The 13,155-nt window shown below is 56.8% G+C and overlaps 1 protein-coding gene across 1 annotated transcript in view; it reads right to left on the reverse strand.

Moving 5' to 3' along the window:
- The window catches only part of CACNA2D2 (calcium voltage-gated channel auxiliary subunit alpha2delta 2), a 202,312-nt gene that overhangs the window by 34,890 nt on the left and 154,267 nt on the right, over positions 1-13,155 (reverse strand). The window contains exon 3 of the mRNA XM_082322200.1: positions 10,203-10,262. Within this exon, the coding sequence (XP_082178326.1) occupies positions 10,203-10,262 (60 nt within the window). The remainder of the gene's footprint in view (positions 1-10,202; positions 10,263-13,155) is intronic.

Consider the following 13,155-nt stretch of genomic DNA (forward strand, 5'->3'; position numbering starts at 1 on the left):
CTGCGTGCCGGGACGTGAGCACGATGCAGGCGCACCGGCAGCTGTCGCAGCGCTAACATGTCTGCCACTCAATCAGCCATCGGCAGCCACCGCGCAAACCAACCTTCCTTCCCGCATGCCCAGGCAGCGCTTTGGGATGATTATTGCTGTTATTATTTAAAGAGGAAAGCAATCTGGGCCCAGAACAGAAACCCAGCCAAAACCTTAACAGCACTGACTGCATCCCCCTCCTCCCCGCTCCTGCTCTGCTGCTGCCTCTACAGCACCCAGCCTGGCCACGGGCTTGTGCCACGGCTGGTGGCACTGTGATGTCCAGCCCAGCCTGGCTACGGGTTTGTGCCACGGCTGGTGGCACTGTGATGTCCAGCCCAGCCTGGCTATGGGCTCATGCTTGTGGCACTGTGACACCCAGCCCAGCCTGGCCATGGGCTTGTGCTGGGGCTGGTGGCACCATGACACCCAGACCAGCCTGGTCACAAGCTCGTGCCGGGGAAAGGGACTGGCAGGTCTGAGCAGCTTGCCAGGCAGCCAGCATCACCCGCTCCACTGTCCTCGCCCCACTGGGAGCTGGCAATCACTAACCCCTCACTGGCGTTATCCTCTAGCCACAGACCTGCTCCCTAGAGCAGTTTGCTGCTGCTTCCCCAGGCTGTTAAGACACAAGACCACCAAGAGGTGGAAAAGCCCCTGGAGTGGGGATGCTGCTCTCTCGGGGGCACCGGTGGCAGGGGGACCCCGGCAGGCTGTGGCGGACAATGTCCCCCGGGACAGGGATTATGAAGGGCGGTTTCAGCATCCTCCTGGGCAGAGGGGCCAGACCCTGCCATAGGCTCTGTGACTTGAATCACAGCAATAAGGCAGCACTGAGAGGGGAAAGTGAAAAAAAATCGACACAGCATCTCCCAATTTCTGCTATTAAAAAGCCTAGTCATTAAGGGAATGTACTTATTAATTATCTGTGATTTGTTGTGAAATGCTGAGGGGTTTACAACAACAAGAAAAGGGAAAAAAAAAATTAATTTCTCTTCAGATGCCCTCCCTGCGCTGCTCCCGGCCCTGCGCACGCCCCTGCCCCTCGCTGGTGCTGCCGTCTCCTCGGGTCTGTGGCCATCTGCACTTCCTAATTAAAGGAACCCCCGGGAGACCCGTAACACAAACGAGCTAATTTCATGTTTAATGATCTTTAATCAGAAGTGAGTGTGACTAACAACAGCCATCCAGAAGGTGCTTTGTTATTCGTTTTATCTTCCATTGGCTCCTCCGAAAAGCTCGAATCCCCTCCCACCCATCGTGGCCCCACTCCTGCCACGGGGGAGAAGGTGGCGAGGTGATGCTTGGTCCCGCTCCAGCACTCCCATGGCATGGCACCACACGGCACGGGGAGCAGACCTCCTGGAAGGATGTCTCTCCCACCGGTTTCCCTGGGGATCACAGAGCCCTTGCTGTGCACTTTTTCAAGCCCTGACGACCCCAGGGGCATCCAGGTGAGATCCCAGCCCCCCCCTCCCCCCATGTCACCGCTGAGGTTTGCACATGTGAGATGGCACGTGTGGGACGGCCAGTGCCACTGTGGCCCTGGCTCCAGGATATGCCCTGATGCCAGGCTCCGATCTCCTCACCACGATCCCGCTGATGCTGCGGGGCTGGTGGGGTGTGAGGGAGCCTGCAGGAGCAGGCAGGGCATCCGCAACCCTGCCATCCACAGGCCAGTGGAGCCGGTGGGAATTTATTCCAGGAAGGAGGGACAGAGCCCTCGGGGACCCTCTAGAGAGATGGCAGGGGTCTCCTGAGAGGCAACAAGGGGCCGTGCAATTTCATCTCCCTAATATTTGTTTTTTAAACCATGCTTGCCTTCTTCACGTAATCCTCTCTTCCTCCTCCTCCGGTCCATCTTAAACCAAATACCCGGTCTGTGTAAATAGCACTGATATTTCTAGAGCCTTTCAGAATAAATACCAATAAAGAAAACAAGAAGGTGAAGATGTCAAGGGATTTCAGGGTAAAACATTACCCCATCTCTTGCAAACGAGCCTGCAAAAAGCACTCGCTGGTTTGCGCTGAAGAGGAGGCGGATGCTGGGTAGCTGCGCCTTGATGATGTGTCAACTGCTGCCCATTCTCTCACACCCTAATTGCCAAACGGCATCTGCGTAATGGCACTGCAAGCGCTGTGTCGCTAGTGGATAAGCACAGGGTTATTTTAGTCTCCTAAACCCTCAGTGCAAGTTAGGGGGAAACAACTTTAGGAGTTAAGTGCAATTGCAGACTAATCTGCTAACGCCACTGAAGCCATCGCCCAGGCTTCTCCGGCAAAGCCACGGAGTAACCACCGAGCCTGCACCAAACTGCAAGGGTTTGGTGTCACTGCGCAGCCCCCGCCCAGGGCTTGACCCAGATGGGACCTCCTGGATGGGGCTCTGGGGATGCTGTGTGCCAGAGTCTCCCCAGGGACCCTACATCCTGCTTGTCCCCCTTGAGCCCTCCATACAGCCCCATGCTCCAGTCCTTCGCCGATTTTACACCAAAACGCTAAGCAAAAAGCTAATTAACGAAACTAGGTTGTGAGCTTCTGGAGAGCTGCCAGCTGGAGCCTTGCCAGCTCAGGGGAGGACCCTGCTTTGGCACAGGTGCTCCCTGGCCATGCACCGGCAGACAAAGGTTGAACCAAAGCCCACGACAAGGAGGAGCACAGGGGGTCTCAGGTCAGTGAGGGGCACTCCTCCCCACCACCCCCTGCACAGCCTTCTCCAAAAGCATTCAAACATGTCTTTTTTCACCTAAAACAATCACAGCAACTAAAAATAACATTGGAAAGGTCAGTGCTCCGCTATCTCGCTGCAGCTTGGCGATGTCAGGATGGAGGGGTGCTGGCCTAAACCTCCAAGTCAGTGGTCTAACAAGGTGGCAATCAAAACACGTCACACACGCAGCTGCCACCGCCCTGGAAAAGTCTGGGAAGAAGCTGCTGGTGGCACATCAGCTCCTTGCTTCAGCCTGGCCGGCCAGAGCCCGTAGCCAGCAGGGACACAGCAGAGGGGCCACGGCTCACTCTCCCCCTATAGCTTTTCTCTAAGATCACCTGAGCTGGCTAGTTCTTTTCCTGCAGATCTGTTGTCCTCTGCAGGATCACTTGCTGCCGTCTTGTAAGGGTCACCCTGCTGATTGCAGGCCCTGGGGATGCTGCGGCTCCTCAGGACATTTTTGCAGGTAGCTCCTGCTGCACCACATTGATTTTGGTCCATCTCAGCCCTCTGGCTGCAGGTTTCACTTCTCCAAGCGGCATGGGTGACCCCTGTGGTCAGGCAATCTCTTTCAAGATTTAATTGGTTCTAAAAGAGCCAAATCCTGCAGCAGTTTGCCTTCTAGGCAGTTAGGAGGAACTCAGAGGGCAGTGGGGATGACAAGCTGGATCCCAAGCTGGCACCTGCCTGTTTCCCAGCTGCCTGATGGGGCCAGTGGCAGGGCCAGCATCCCATCCCACGGTGTGCCGATGTGGGGATGAGCCAGGCGACCGGGATCTGTGCCTGGGCAATTCAGCAGGTGGAGACAGCAAACAGGAGCTGGCGTGCCTGCCCAGTGCCGGTGGCTCTGCTCACCAGCAGCTCCTTCCTCTGCCATCAGCACATATAATGGGCAGTGAATATTTAGGGAGTTCTCCACATCCCCGAACCATTAAGCACACAGAAATAGCAACAGATTTTGCTTATAGTTGCACCTTTCACATGCAAGATAGCCTGCAGCGTGTCACACAGCTCCCGCAGTCTCATGTCTGCGTTAAGGGCCGGGTAGCAGCAGGGGACGAGCAGGGGGATACAGCGCATTCCCACCACAGCATCACCCCTGCCAAGCCCACCCATGCTGGGAGGAGCGGGATGGAACCGGCTGATGGCCATGCCTGGGGATGGGTCCGTGCCGGCCCGTTTGCCCTAGCTGGCAGCTGGGGCTGGAGGTCCCAGCTGGGTGAGGGTTCACCCCAAGGTCTCCTAGTCCTGCCAGAGGCACAGCAGCTTTCTCGGCTGTGTAACAAGGCAAGGAAAGTGTTTCTGCAACAGCTGCCATGGGTCGGTGTGAGGGCCATAGCCAGGAACAGGCTCCCAAAGGGACTAGATAAATTCCTGGGAGAAATTCCTACCTGCAATCACAGCCACGCCTGGCTCTGGGCATCATGAAAAACACTGGCAGCGGCTGGTAGGGGCTGAACCTTTTATTTCCACCAGGCTAGAGCTATCCTTGTCCATAAGCATCATGATGAATCCTTCCCCAGTCCCCAGGAAGAGGAAATTATTCACAGTTAGCCCCAGCCACCTTGGGCTGTCAGATGGACCCAGGACCGATCTGGTGGGGACCGTGCCTCTCCTGCAGCCCTCACCATGCAAGTCCCTTTGCACCCTACCCAGCAGCAGAGACCGTATGCGTTACCGAGGACAGGTGGAAACAGTCATCATAATCTGCTTTGGCATCTTTTTTTTTAAAAGCAATTTCCTCCTCCTGCCTCTCTGACAGAGCTGGGGAAATATTTAAGTGACCCGTCAACAGTTTTTTCATCTCCCTGAGAAGATGTTTTATCTGATCATGCCTCGCCGGCTATTCTTCTTTACATGGCATCTCCTGTCCGCTCCTGTTCCTTCGAGCCTGCCTCGAATGAGATGCATCCACCTCTCCCCTCTGCTGCACCCGGGTACCACAGGGATGCCAGCACCCATGCAGAGCTGGTGGGTGGCAGGGACCCCCTGCCCTGCCAGTGACAGGATGGATGGGACAGGACGGGATGGCAGCACCGGGAGGAAAGTCAGCAGCCCATGCACCAAACCGTCACACCAATGGGACCACCATGGGTGGCCCAGCCATCTTCCAGAGTGGGGGGCAAGGGGAGCCCCCTCAAACCCCATCCTTGGCTTTTAAGAGGGAATGGCACCAACGCAGGGTTTTTGTGAATGATTTTCTTGTTCTGTGTTTCGGCCAGAACAGCTCTACAGCAAGGTTGGTGCTTTAACACAGTAATTCTCCGAGCGTAATGAAAGCTGACATTATATCAAACACAATAAAGACTCTCAGTTGATGGAGATCATTCCTGAACACACAAACCCATTAAACTGAAAAAAAAAATATCAATTCTACACACTCGCCAGCTAAAAGAAAATGTGATTTGTTATCTAAAAGAGGGTTATAAACACAGCTTCAATGCACTTTCTGTGCTGTAATGAAAACTGGGTTTGAAATGGCAAGACGACTGCAAATTAGAGTATTTGATTTTATTTTCTAACTTTTTAGGTAAACCTTCTACAAGGGCAAGTGCAAGGTTACGGCGACGATCTTTCTGTTCTTGGCCGATAAGTAGGATCTGTAATTAAAGGAGGAGAAAAATGAAACAGGGATAAGGAACTGGCATTCGCCCTTCTAACTCTGCTTTGAACACAAAGACCTGCCTGCATCGCTGCGGCAAACCCTCGGGAACAGCTGCTGGTGCCCACACGCGGCTGTGGCACAGCCGCCACAGCCATGGCGATGCTGGATGGAGCAGCTGGTCGGCAGGGCCTCGTGCCTGGAGGGGTGCTCCATCCAGGGCTGGACGGCCGCGGAGGGCCATCCAGCCATGCCACCACGTCCCCCTGCTTTATCCCTCGCTTTTCTTGGCTGACTGGGAGCAAAATCTCTATTATTCCTGCTGTCCTTCCCCATTTGGCAAACAGTATTCCTGTTTTCCCCAGAGTTTCGTTTCTAATGGAGCCTGAAATTATCTGGGCTTTGTTATTTGCTTGCGTGCTTGCAGGTGGGGGTTAGGGATGGGGGCAGCGGCGTGGGGCTGCCCGCGCTCCCTCTACCGCCTCCACGCACGCCACCGCACACCAAAACCACCCGTGCTGTGCCTAGCAGTTAAACCCTGTCCCCAGCAGCTCTTGCATCTGCAGCTCAATGTATAGCTATTTTTCTTTTCCAAGGAGAAAGGGCCTGCTGAGCTCTGACCCTTCAAACGTCCCTTTCCAGCACCCGAAAGCTGGGGAGAGGTAGGAGGCAGGGGGGCAGCAGGCAGAGGAAGAGGGGAACTTCCCATTGTAGTGATGGAAAATGCAGCGAGGAAGAAGAACTGGGAGAAAAACAACAGTAATAAACATTTTATGAAGCAGAAAATGGCTTATAAAGAAGTCAACTTTTAAAGGCAATTTATATAATCCTGCCAAGCGCACATAAATGCGGGGATGGCTCTCTGCAGCGTCGGAGTGTCCCTTTTAAAGGGACAAATAGCTCCAGCAGCCCCAGCAGACAGATACGCAGTGATGACGATGCCCTGGGATGCATTTCATGGCTGGCGGTGCAGACCTGCGCCTTCAACAGCATCCCCCGGGTCAGCATGGCCCCTGCTCCTGCGTGCTGTGGGGGTGCAGGACACCAGTGACCCCGCTGATGATGCTGGGACACGGCTGAAGGTCTGGAAAAGAACCTAAGGCATTGGAAAACCCTGGAGGAAAGCAGAGCATGCAGGCAGAGAGGAGCTGGGAGAACATGGAGCTGGCTGGGACACCCGACGGGCAGCACGGCAGCTTGTCAGCGAGGATGGATACAAAGGATGGCAGCAAAAAACTCAACATGACCTTCCAGCGTTTTTATAGGTACATTTTGCAGGTCTCTCGCCTGAGCAGGGTGGCAAACAGGATGGAAACCTGGTAAACAGCATTGCGGTGTGGGCTGCAGCCCTGGCACCTCCATCTGCTGCGGGGGATAGTCTGCATGCGGGGCTCAGCATGGCTGCCACAGCTGGGGGACAGGTCTGGGGACATCCAGAGCAGGGGGACAGCACTGATGTGTCTCAAGGGACAGACCCCCTTGGCTCTGCACAGAGTGGAGCCAGCCTGTCCCAGCGGACCCCCTGCAGAGGCCTGGGTGCGAGCCCGGAGGCCAGAAGCTTCTCACTGGGAAAACTGGTTGACCAGGCCACTGCGAACTGGGAGCTTTTTGTGGTCTCTTATTGTACCATTGCCAGGTGGTCACAGTGCCCCGTGGTGGGAGCCCACCCCGTGGCAACTGGACCCGGTTCTTGCCTTTCTGGGGCTCCACCAGCCTTGGCTGGTGGGTGAACGTGCAGCCCTGAGAGACCCTCGCTGGGCAGGTGGGGAAGGGCACAGCTTTTCCCCCCTCCAAATCACCGAGGGTGATACAACGGCCCCGCACCATGGCCTGCCCTGTGGTCCCCCTGTCCCAGCCCACCGTGCCATCCCGAGCTGCCACCCAGCCTGGGGGTGAAATGAGCTGGAGGGACAATGTGAGGGGTGCCCCGGGTGCCACTACATGGGTGACCTTGGGGCCAAGACTGCTTTCAGCCAAGGAAAGTGCTCCAGTGTCCAGGGGAGCTCTGGGGACATGTGGGGACACGGCCCTGGCTTGGCATGGCCATGAGACATGGCGGGCCTGAGGGTGGGCGATGACAAGGAGCAGGGACAGGGCAGGACAGCGTGGGGCAGGGGGGAGTGTTTCGGGAACAGGGAGGTGCTTTGCAAAGCCCCCTGAGGTGGGAGGCCGAACTTAACCCCTTCAGAAAGGCCAGCATGGCCAGTGTGCAGCTGGGAACACCAAAAAAAAGTGAGAAAAAAGAAACTTTCCCCACAGAGATGGGTCGTGAGTGATTGCTGGCAGCAGCCTCCCAGCCACTCCGGCTCCTGCTCCTGTTTCATTTCCCCTGGACTTCCATAGCAACCCATCTGCAGCGAGGTTTAATGGGGCTGCCATTAGCACTAATGCAGCGCAAACACTCAGCATCTGCCGGCGCGCCTTCGGATGGAAACACAAAAATAACCGCACTCGCCACAATCTGTCATCGACTCCGGCGCGAGGTTAGGACGCGACACGCTGGGAGAGGAGGGGAGAGCTGTGGCCAGAAGGAACTAGCTGCTCCATGGGAAGGGAGGAGAGGAGGAGCCAGGGATGCTGCGCTGCCGCCTTCCCTGCCCGCTGCCGTGCCAGCACCCGCAACAAGCTGGGAGCAGCAGCAGAGCCAGTGTCACCAGTGCTGTCATGCAGGTCTGACCATGCCCTGCCATTTTACGGATGAAGGACGGCAAAAGGAGGTTCAACCCCGGCAGCAGGAGCTGTTTACGCAGCCCCTCTGTCCCTCTGCTCTGCCCGGGAACCAGGGCTGCTGCAGGCAGGGCTGATGCAGGCAGGGCTCTGACAGGCAGGGCTGCCAGCTGTGGCGGGGCAAACACCCAGCACTCCGGGTGCTGTGCGCAGAGCTGGGCCAGTCCATCAAGTGTCCCAGCTGGGTCTGGGCTGTCCTGATAAAGCTGCGGCGAGGTCTGTGGTGACGCATCGCTGCACATTGTTTCTGGGTGACTCGCTCCTAATTACCTTGATTAAGTGGTTGCAAACAGTGCTATTAAAAATATTTTTTCTAGGAAAGTGGATTTCTGAAAGGTTTGTGTCGTGAATGGCAAAACGAGCCAAGAGCTCCCCAGCGCTACAGCCTTTCCTGGCATGTTTTGTGTCCTGACTGTTATCCTTCTCGCAGCAGAAGGAAGCTGGGTCTGGATGGAGAGGGAGCTCTTTGGGGCTGTGGAGGGGCCACGCAGCAGGAGTCCCTGCAGCGCAGCAGCTGCCTGTCCCTGTGGCCCAGGGGATGAGCAGAAGCACCGAGGACTGCTGCAAAAGGCAGGGACCTTGCTCCAGCTCTGCCTGCCCTGCCCGTGCCCTGGCCACAGGGCATCCACCCCTGGGTGCCAGCCCAGCGCAGGGTGCATGGGGCCACCACGATGTCCCTGGGGTGCCCACAGCCAAGCTTTGGGTGCTGCTTGGGGATGAGGTGCCCTGGGGACACACAAGATCAGGCCAGCACTAGGGGTGGAGATGAGAGCCTGTGGGAGATGCCCACGGCTCCCCCGGCACTGCTCCCAGCCTCCCCTGGGAGCCCTGAGCCTGCAGCTGAGGTGCTGGCAAGGCACCGGTGTTGGCATCAGCTGGCACCCACACCAAACCTCACTATCCTCTTAACCTCCCCTCCACCGGCCTCCTGGAAAAAGGTGACAGTAATTCAGCAGCACTCTCACGCAGAAAGATCTTGGTGACCACCAGTGCCTATGACAACTGTCTGCTGGACGGGAGGGCCGGTGGGGACACCTCACCTCTCCTTAGAGAGGCTGCTTCTGCTAATGACAGGAAGACCCCTGCAAGCTCAGCCTCCCCGAGTGCCTACGGGACACAGCTCCTGGGGGGACAAGAACCGGCCATGAGCATCCATGCCATGCTGGCCACGTGGCGAACAAAAGCCAAGCAGGTCAACACTTTGTCTTCTCTTCTGCTCCTCCTGCCTCTCCCTCTCCACATCAAACCGTGGTGACCATCGCCAATGGCAAGAGGTTCTGCATGAACAGGATGTGGCTCCAGGTCCTCACCTCCTCTCCTCCCTGAGCAGATCGCGGTTGCAGACAGAGAAATACCCCCCCAAAACACACCAGCAAGGCCCAGCAGCGGGGCTGTCCCCTCAGCGACTGCAGGGGGTTCCCTGGGGCCGGGCAGGATCTGGCCCAACCCAGAGGAAGGGGCTGGGTGGCTCAGGAGTATTTTTTATTGTAGACTCCATTTGCACTGGAAGGAAAACAATCTTTCCTTCCTTTTGTATTATTGTTATAATTCGAGAGCATTTCCAGACAGAATCCTTCAGGTTCCCGCTGAGCGCTATCACCACCAGAATTACAAAGTCAAATGCAATCATTAAACCCGTATCTTCCCTCTCCCAGCCCAGATTGCTCCTTCCCCCAGAAACAGCCCCCACTGCAACTGCTGGCAGGTGCCATGGATGAGCAATCACTGCCGTCACCCTGCACGAGACGCCACTCGGCACCAAAGCTGCTGGAGATGGCTGGGGGCGTAAGAGTCCCTCCGGCCCCCAAACCCTCAGTGTTGAGTCTCCAGCTTGACCTTCACCTCCTGCCTTCTCCTTACAGCGTGTGCAGGCAGAGGCGAGGCTGGAAATGAGCTCAAAATTGCTTCATTTGCTCTCGTTAGTGCTGGCAGGCAGCAGTGCTGGGGCCACTGCGTGCTGAGTAGCACAGCATGGCAGGCAGTAACTCGCAAGGGAGCTGAGAACGAGGGCAAGGAGGGAAGGAAGAGCCAAGGGATGGGAGCAAGGATGGGACGAGGAGCTGATTCCTGTGCCTCCGCAGAGCTCCAGGAGGGAAGGGGGTGGGAGCGGCTGGGGCACGCGCGGAGCCTTACCCGGATGTTGTCCTGCCAGTGGTGAGCCTTCTGGAACTTCTCTGCCGCGTTGGCAAGTCTCTGCAAAGCAAACCGGAGAGGAGAAGTGAGCCCAGGGAAAGCGAGAGGAGCCAGGCATTGCCCATGTCAACCTAGGACCATGGATGCCACCCCAGCACCCACCATACCTCTGTTTGGGGGATCCCCCAGGACCCTGCCACCCCTCTGCCATGCGGGCAGGGGGGCAAGAGGAGGGATCATGGGCAGCAACGCCTGGAGGACATCCCTAGCATGGGGAGCTGGTGTTTCTCTGCTTGCTCCCGCCTTTCCTGGAGCAAAGCAATGTCTCCAGAGGAATTGCTGCCACTTGAACTAAACCAGGGCTGAGCCATTGCAGCTTGGCGGCTGTTGGCGTTACCACTGGAGATGGGCAGGCTCTCAGTTGCGGTGCTGGGCAAGGGCTGAACCTGGGTCCCTGTGCCAACAGCCCCCAACTTTCTGCAGGGAAGGGCAGACCTTTCAAAAATGCTTTGAAAACCCCCTCGAAATGCCCTAGTGCTGGGGCCCAGAGGTGCGTGGCTCTGCCCACCTGGATTAACTCCTTCACATGCCTGTGCCCTCCTTTACGCCATCACATGCCCAGGGCCATTGACTCAGTGGCACTGAGCCCGTCTGCAACACACCAGTGCTCCCAGGGAGCTGGCAAGCAGGAGAGGAACCAGCTATGAGATGCAGCAGCTCTGCCTGCAATTGCTGCCTGCAGCGGGAGGCTCCAGGGCCGGGCTGCCTGGCCAGGTCTCACCCAAGGCTGGGGCAAGCACAACCTTCTCTGCTAAAGCATGTGAGGCTTCAAAGGAGACAAAAGTGTCTCCATCCTGATGGCTCTGGAGGCAGTACAGGCAGGCTGCTGCCCGCGCTGGGGTAGCCAGAGGAACCAGGGCTCACCAGGAGCAGGATGGGGCAATGCTCAGTACCGGGGCAGTCTTGCTGGGCTCGGGCTCAGCCATGAGAGGCCTCACCAGCACAGAGGGTGCAGCAGGGCAGGGCTGGAGACCATGCAGTCCCTGGAGTACTGGCAGTGCTGGGAAGAAGCTGCAATCTGGCCTTTAATAGAGCCAAAGGGGACAGACAGGGCAAGAGCTCCAGGCTTTCCAACAGGATCCGCTCTGCATCACTAAGCAAATAAAGCCAAGAGCAAAACAAGTGACACAGACCTTTCCCTCGACCAGCCCCAGGCCCCCGGGGGTGCGGGCAGCTGCCTGGGGAGCTGCCTGCCAGGGCTGCACAACCCGATTAGCACCAAAGCCCAGCTGGAGGTAGCACTGTGTCCTGAGCCAGCCCACAGAGCCGAGGGCCACCTGGGCCCCTGGGTCACGGGCACCCTCACTGCTCGCAAGGGCATGGGGTTTATCTCTGCAGCCTCGCAGCACCTGGCACAGCCCACTCGCTCCCCACCAGCCGTCAGCTTTACAAGGCTCCCTGGAGATACATGCCACAGAGGTCTCAGCTCCAGGGACTGAGTGGCTAATCTGTATGGGGTTAATTGGCCACAAGGCTTCTGAGGCTGTTGCAGCTCAGGAAGACTCCCTAGCGAGTTAGTGGGAGACGCATCAAGCAAAGCCGTGCCTTACAGCAGGCACTGCTGCATCACCAGTGGGACCGGACACACTCTGCTCCACACAAGTGATGCCAGCAGCCAGAGCATGGTGAGGGAGGGGAGCCCTGGCCGCCTCCAGCCCCCCGAATTGGCTGGGAGGAGGAGGAAGGAGCACCGACAACGGGGTGACATCCTGGGCCAAACAACCGCAAATCACTGCTTGGGGAGCACTGCAGAGTTGCACATAAGATTCCCAGTGCTATTGCACACCCAACTTTCACGCTGTGAACCACAAATCCCAGAAGAGAGCAGCACTCCTTTGCTCAGAGGGGACCTGGCATGCCGGCAGGAGCCCACTGGGGTGGCAGTGAAGTCCAGCTACGTCCCTGGGAATTTATTACCCCAGGGCGCAGAGAGTGCCTGGCTATAAGAGCATGCACACACCAGACAATGATCTCCGGGGAGGTGAGCAGGAGCCCTGGGCACAGCTGCATGTGCCTCAGCTGCCATCCCTGCTGTCACCAGTTCCTCCATCACTCCCGTCAGCACACAGGGATGCAAAATGCCCCAGTCCTTCTAAGTGGATGCTCGGGGGAAAGGAAGTGCTGAGGCTTCACAGTGTCTCCTTCACATGCCCCGCTGCCTGCAGGAGAGCAACAGCACCCAGCCCCAGCAGCACCCAGCCCCAGCAGCACAGTGGGAGCAGGGCCACGACGGTGGGTGCTGTATTACCGGGAGCACGTCAAAGCACAGGTACGTGACAGTAAGATGATGAGCAGTGAGAGACATCATAGATCTGGCCCTCCCCAGCCAGAGAATGCAGCTTGTTCTTATCAGATGCAGGGAAATGTGTATCCATCACTGCATAATCTCGGCACACACTGGTCGAAACATTCCTATTTAATCTTTTCTCTTTCTTTGATCTTGATTTCCAAATCAAAGTGCTTGCTTTCAGTGGCCAGCATCCAAGGGGAAAGATCAGCTATCAGCTGAGCATTGAAGCAAAATACCTATGGCTCTGGTGGCAGAGAGAAGAGAATGGGAGACAACGCATGGCTGGACAGAAAAGCCAAGTAATGTTAATTTTCAGGGCAGTTTTGCCAGGGGCTCACCTGCGCAGCCATAGCCCTGCCTCCCTGGAGCCGCCTAGAAAAGCTGTGGCCCCAATTCTGTACCTCATTCCCCTGAGCTTTTGTGCTCTGTTTATATATCGAGATGGCTGATTAAAGGTGAGCATTTATTCCAAGTCGTGTTTAAGGCAGCAGTGATGAAATATGCATTTTTCTATACTTGGTAAGATAGTTGGTAAGATTTATGAACATCTTTAACTATTCATCGCCTTGTGCAAAGTGCCTAGAGGGTTGCAAATGGTGCAAT

Source organism: Platalea leucorodia (genome assembly GCF_965183815.1).
Source record: "Platalea leucorodia genome assembly, chromosome: 9".
NCBI classification, from domain to species: domain Eukaryota; kingdom Metazoa; phylum Chordata; class Aves; order Pelecaniformes; family Threskiornithidae; genus Platalea; species Platalea leucorodia.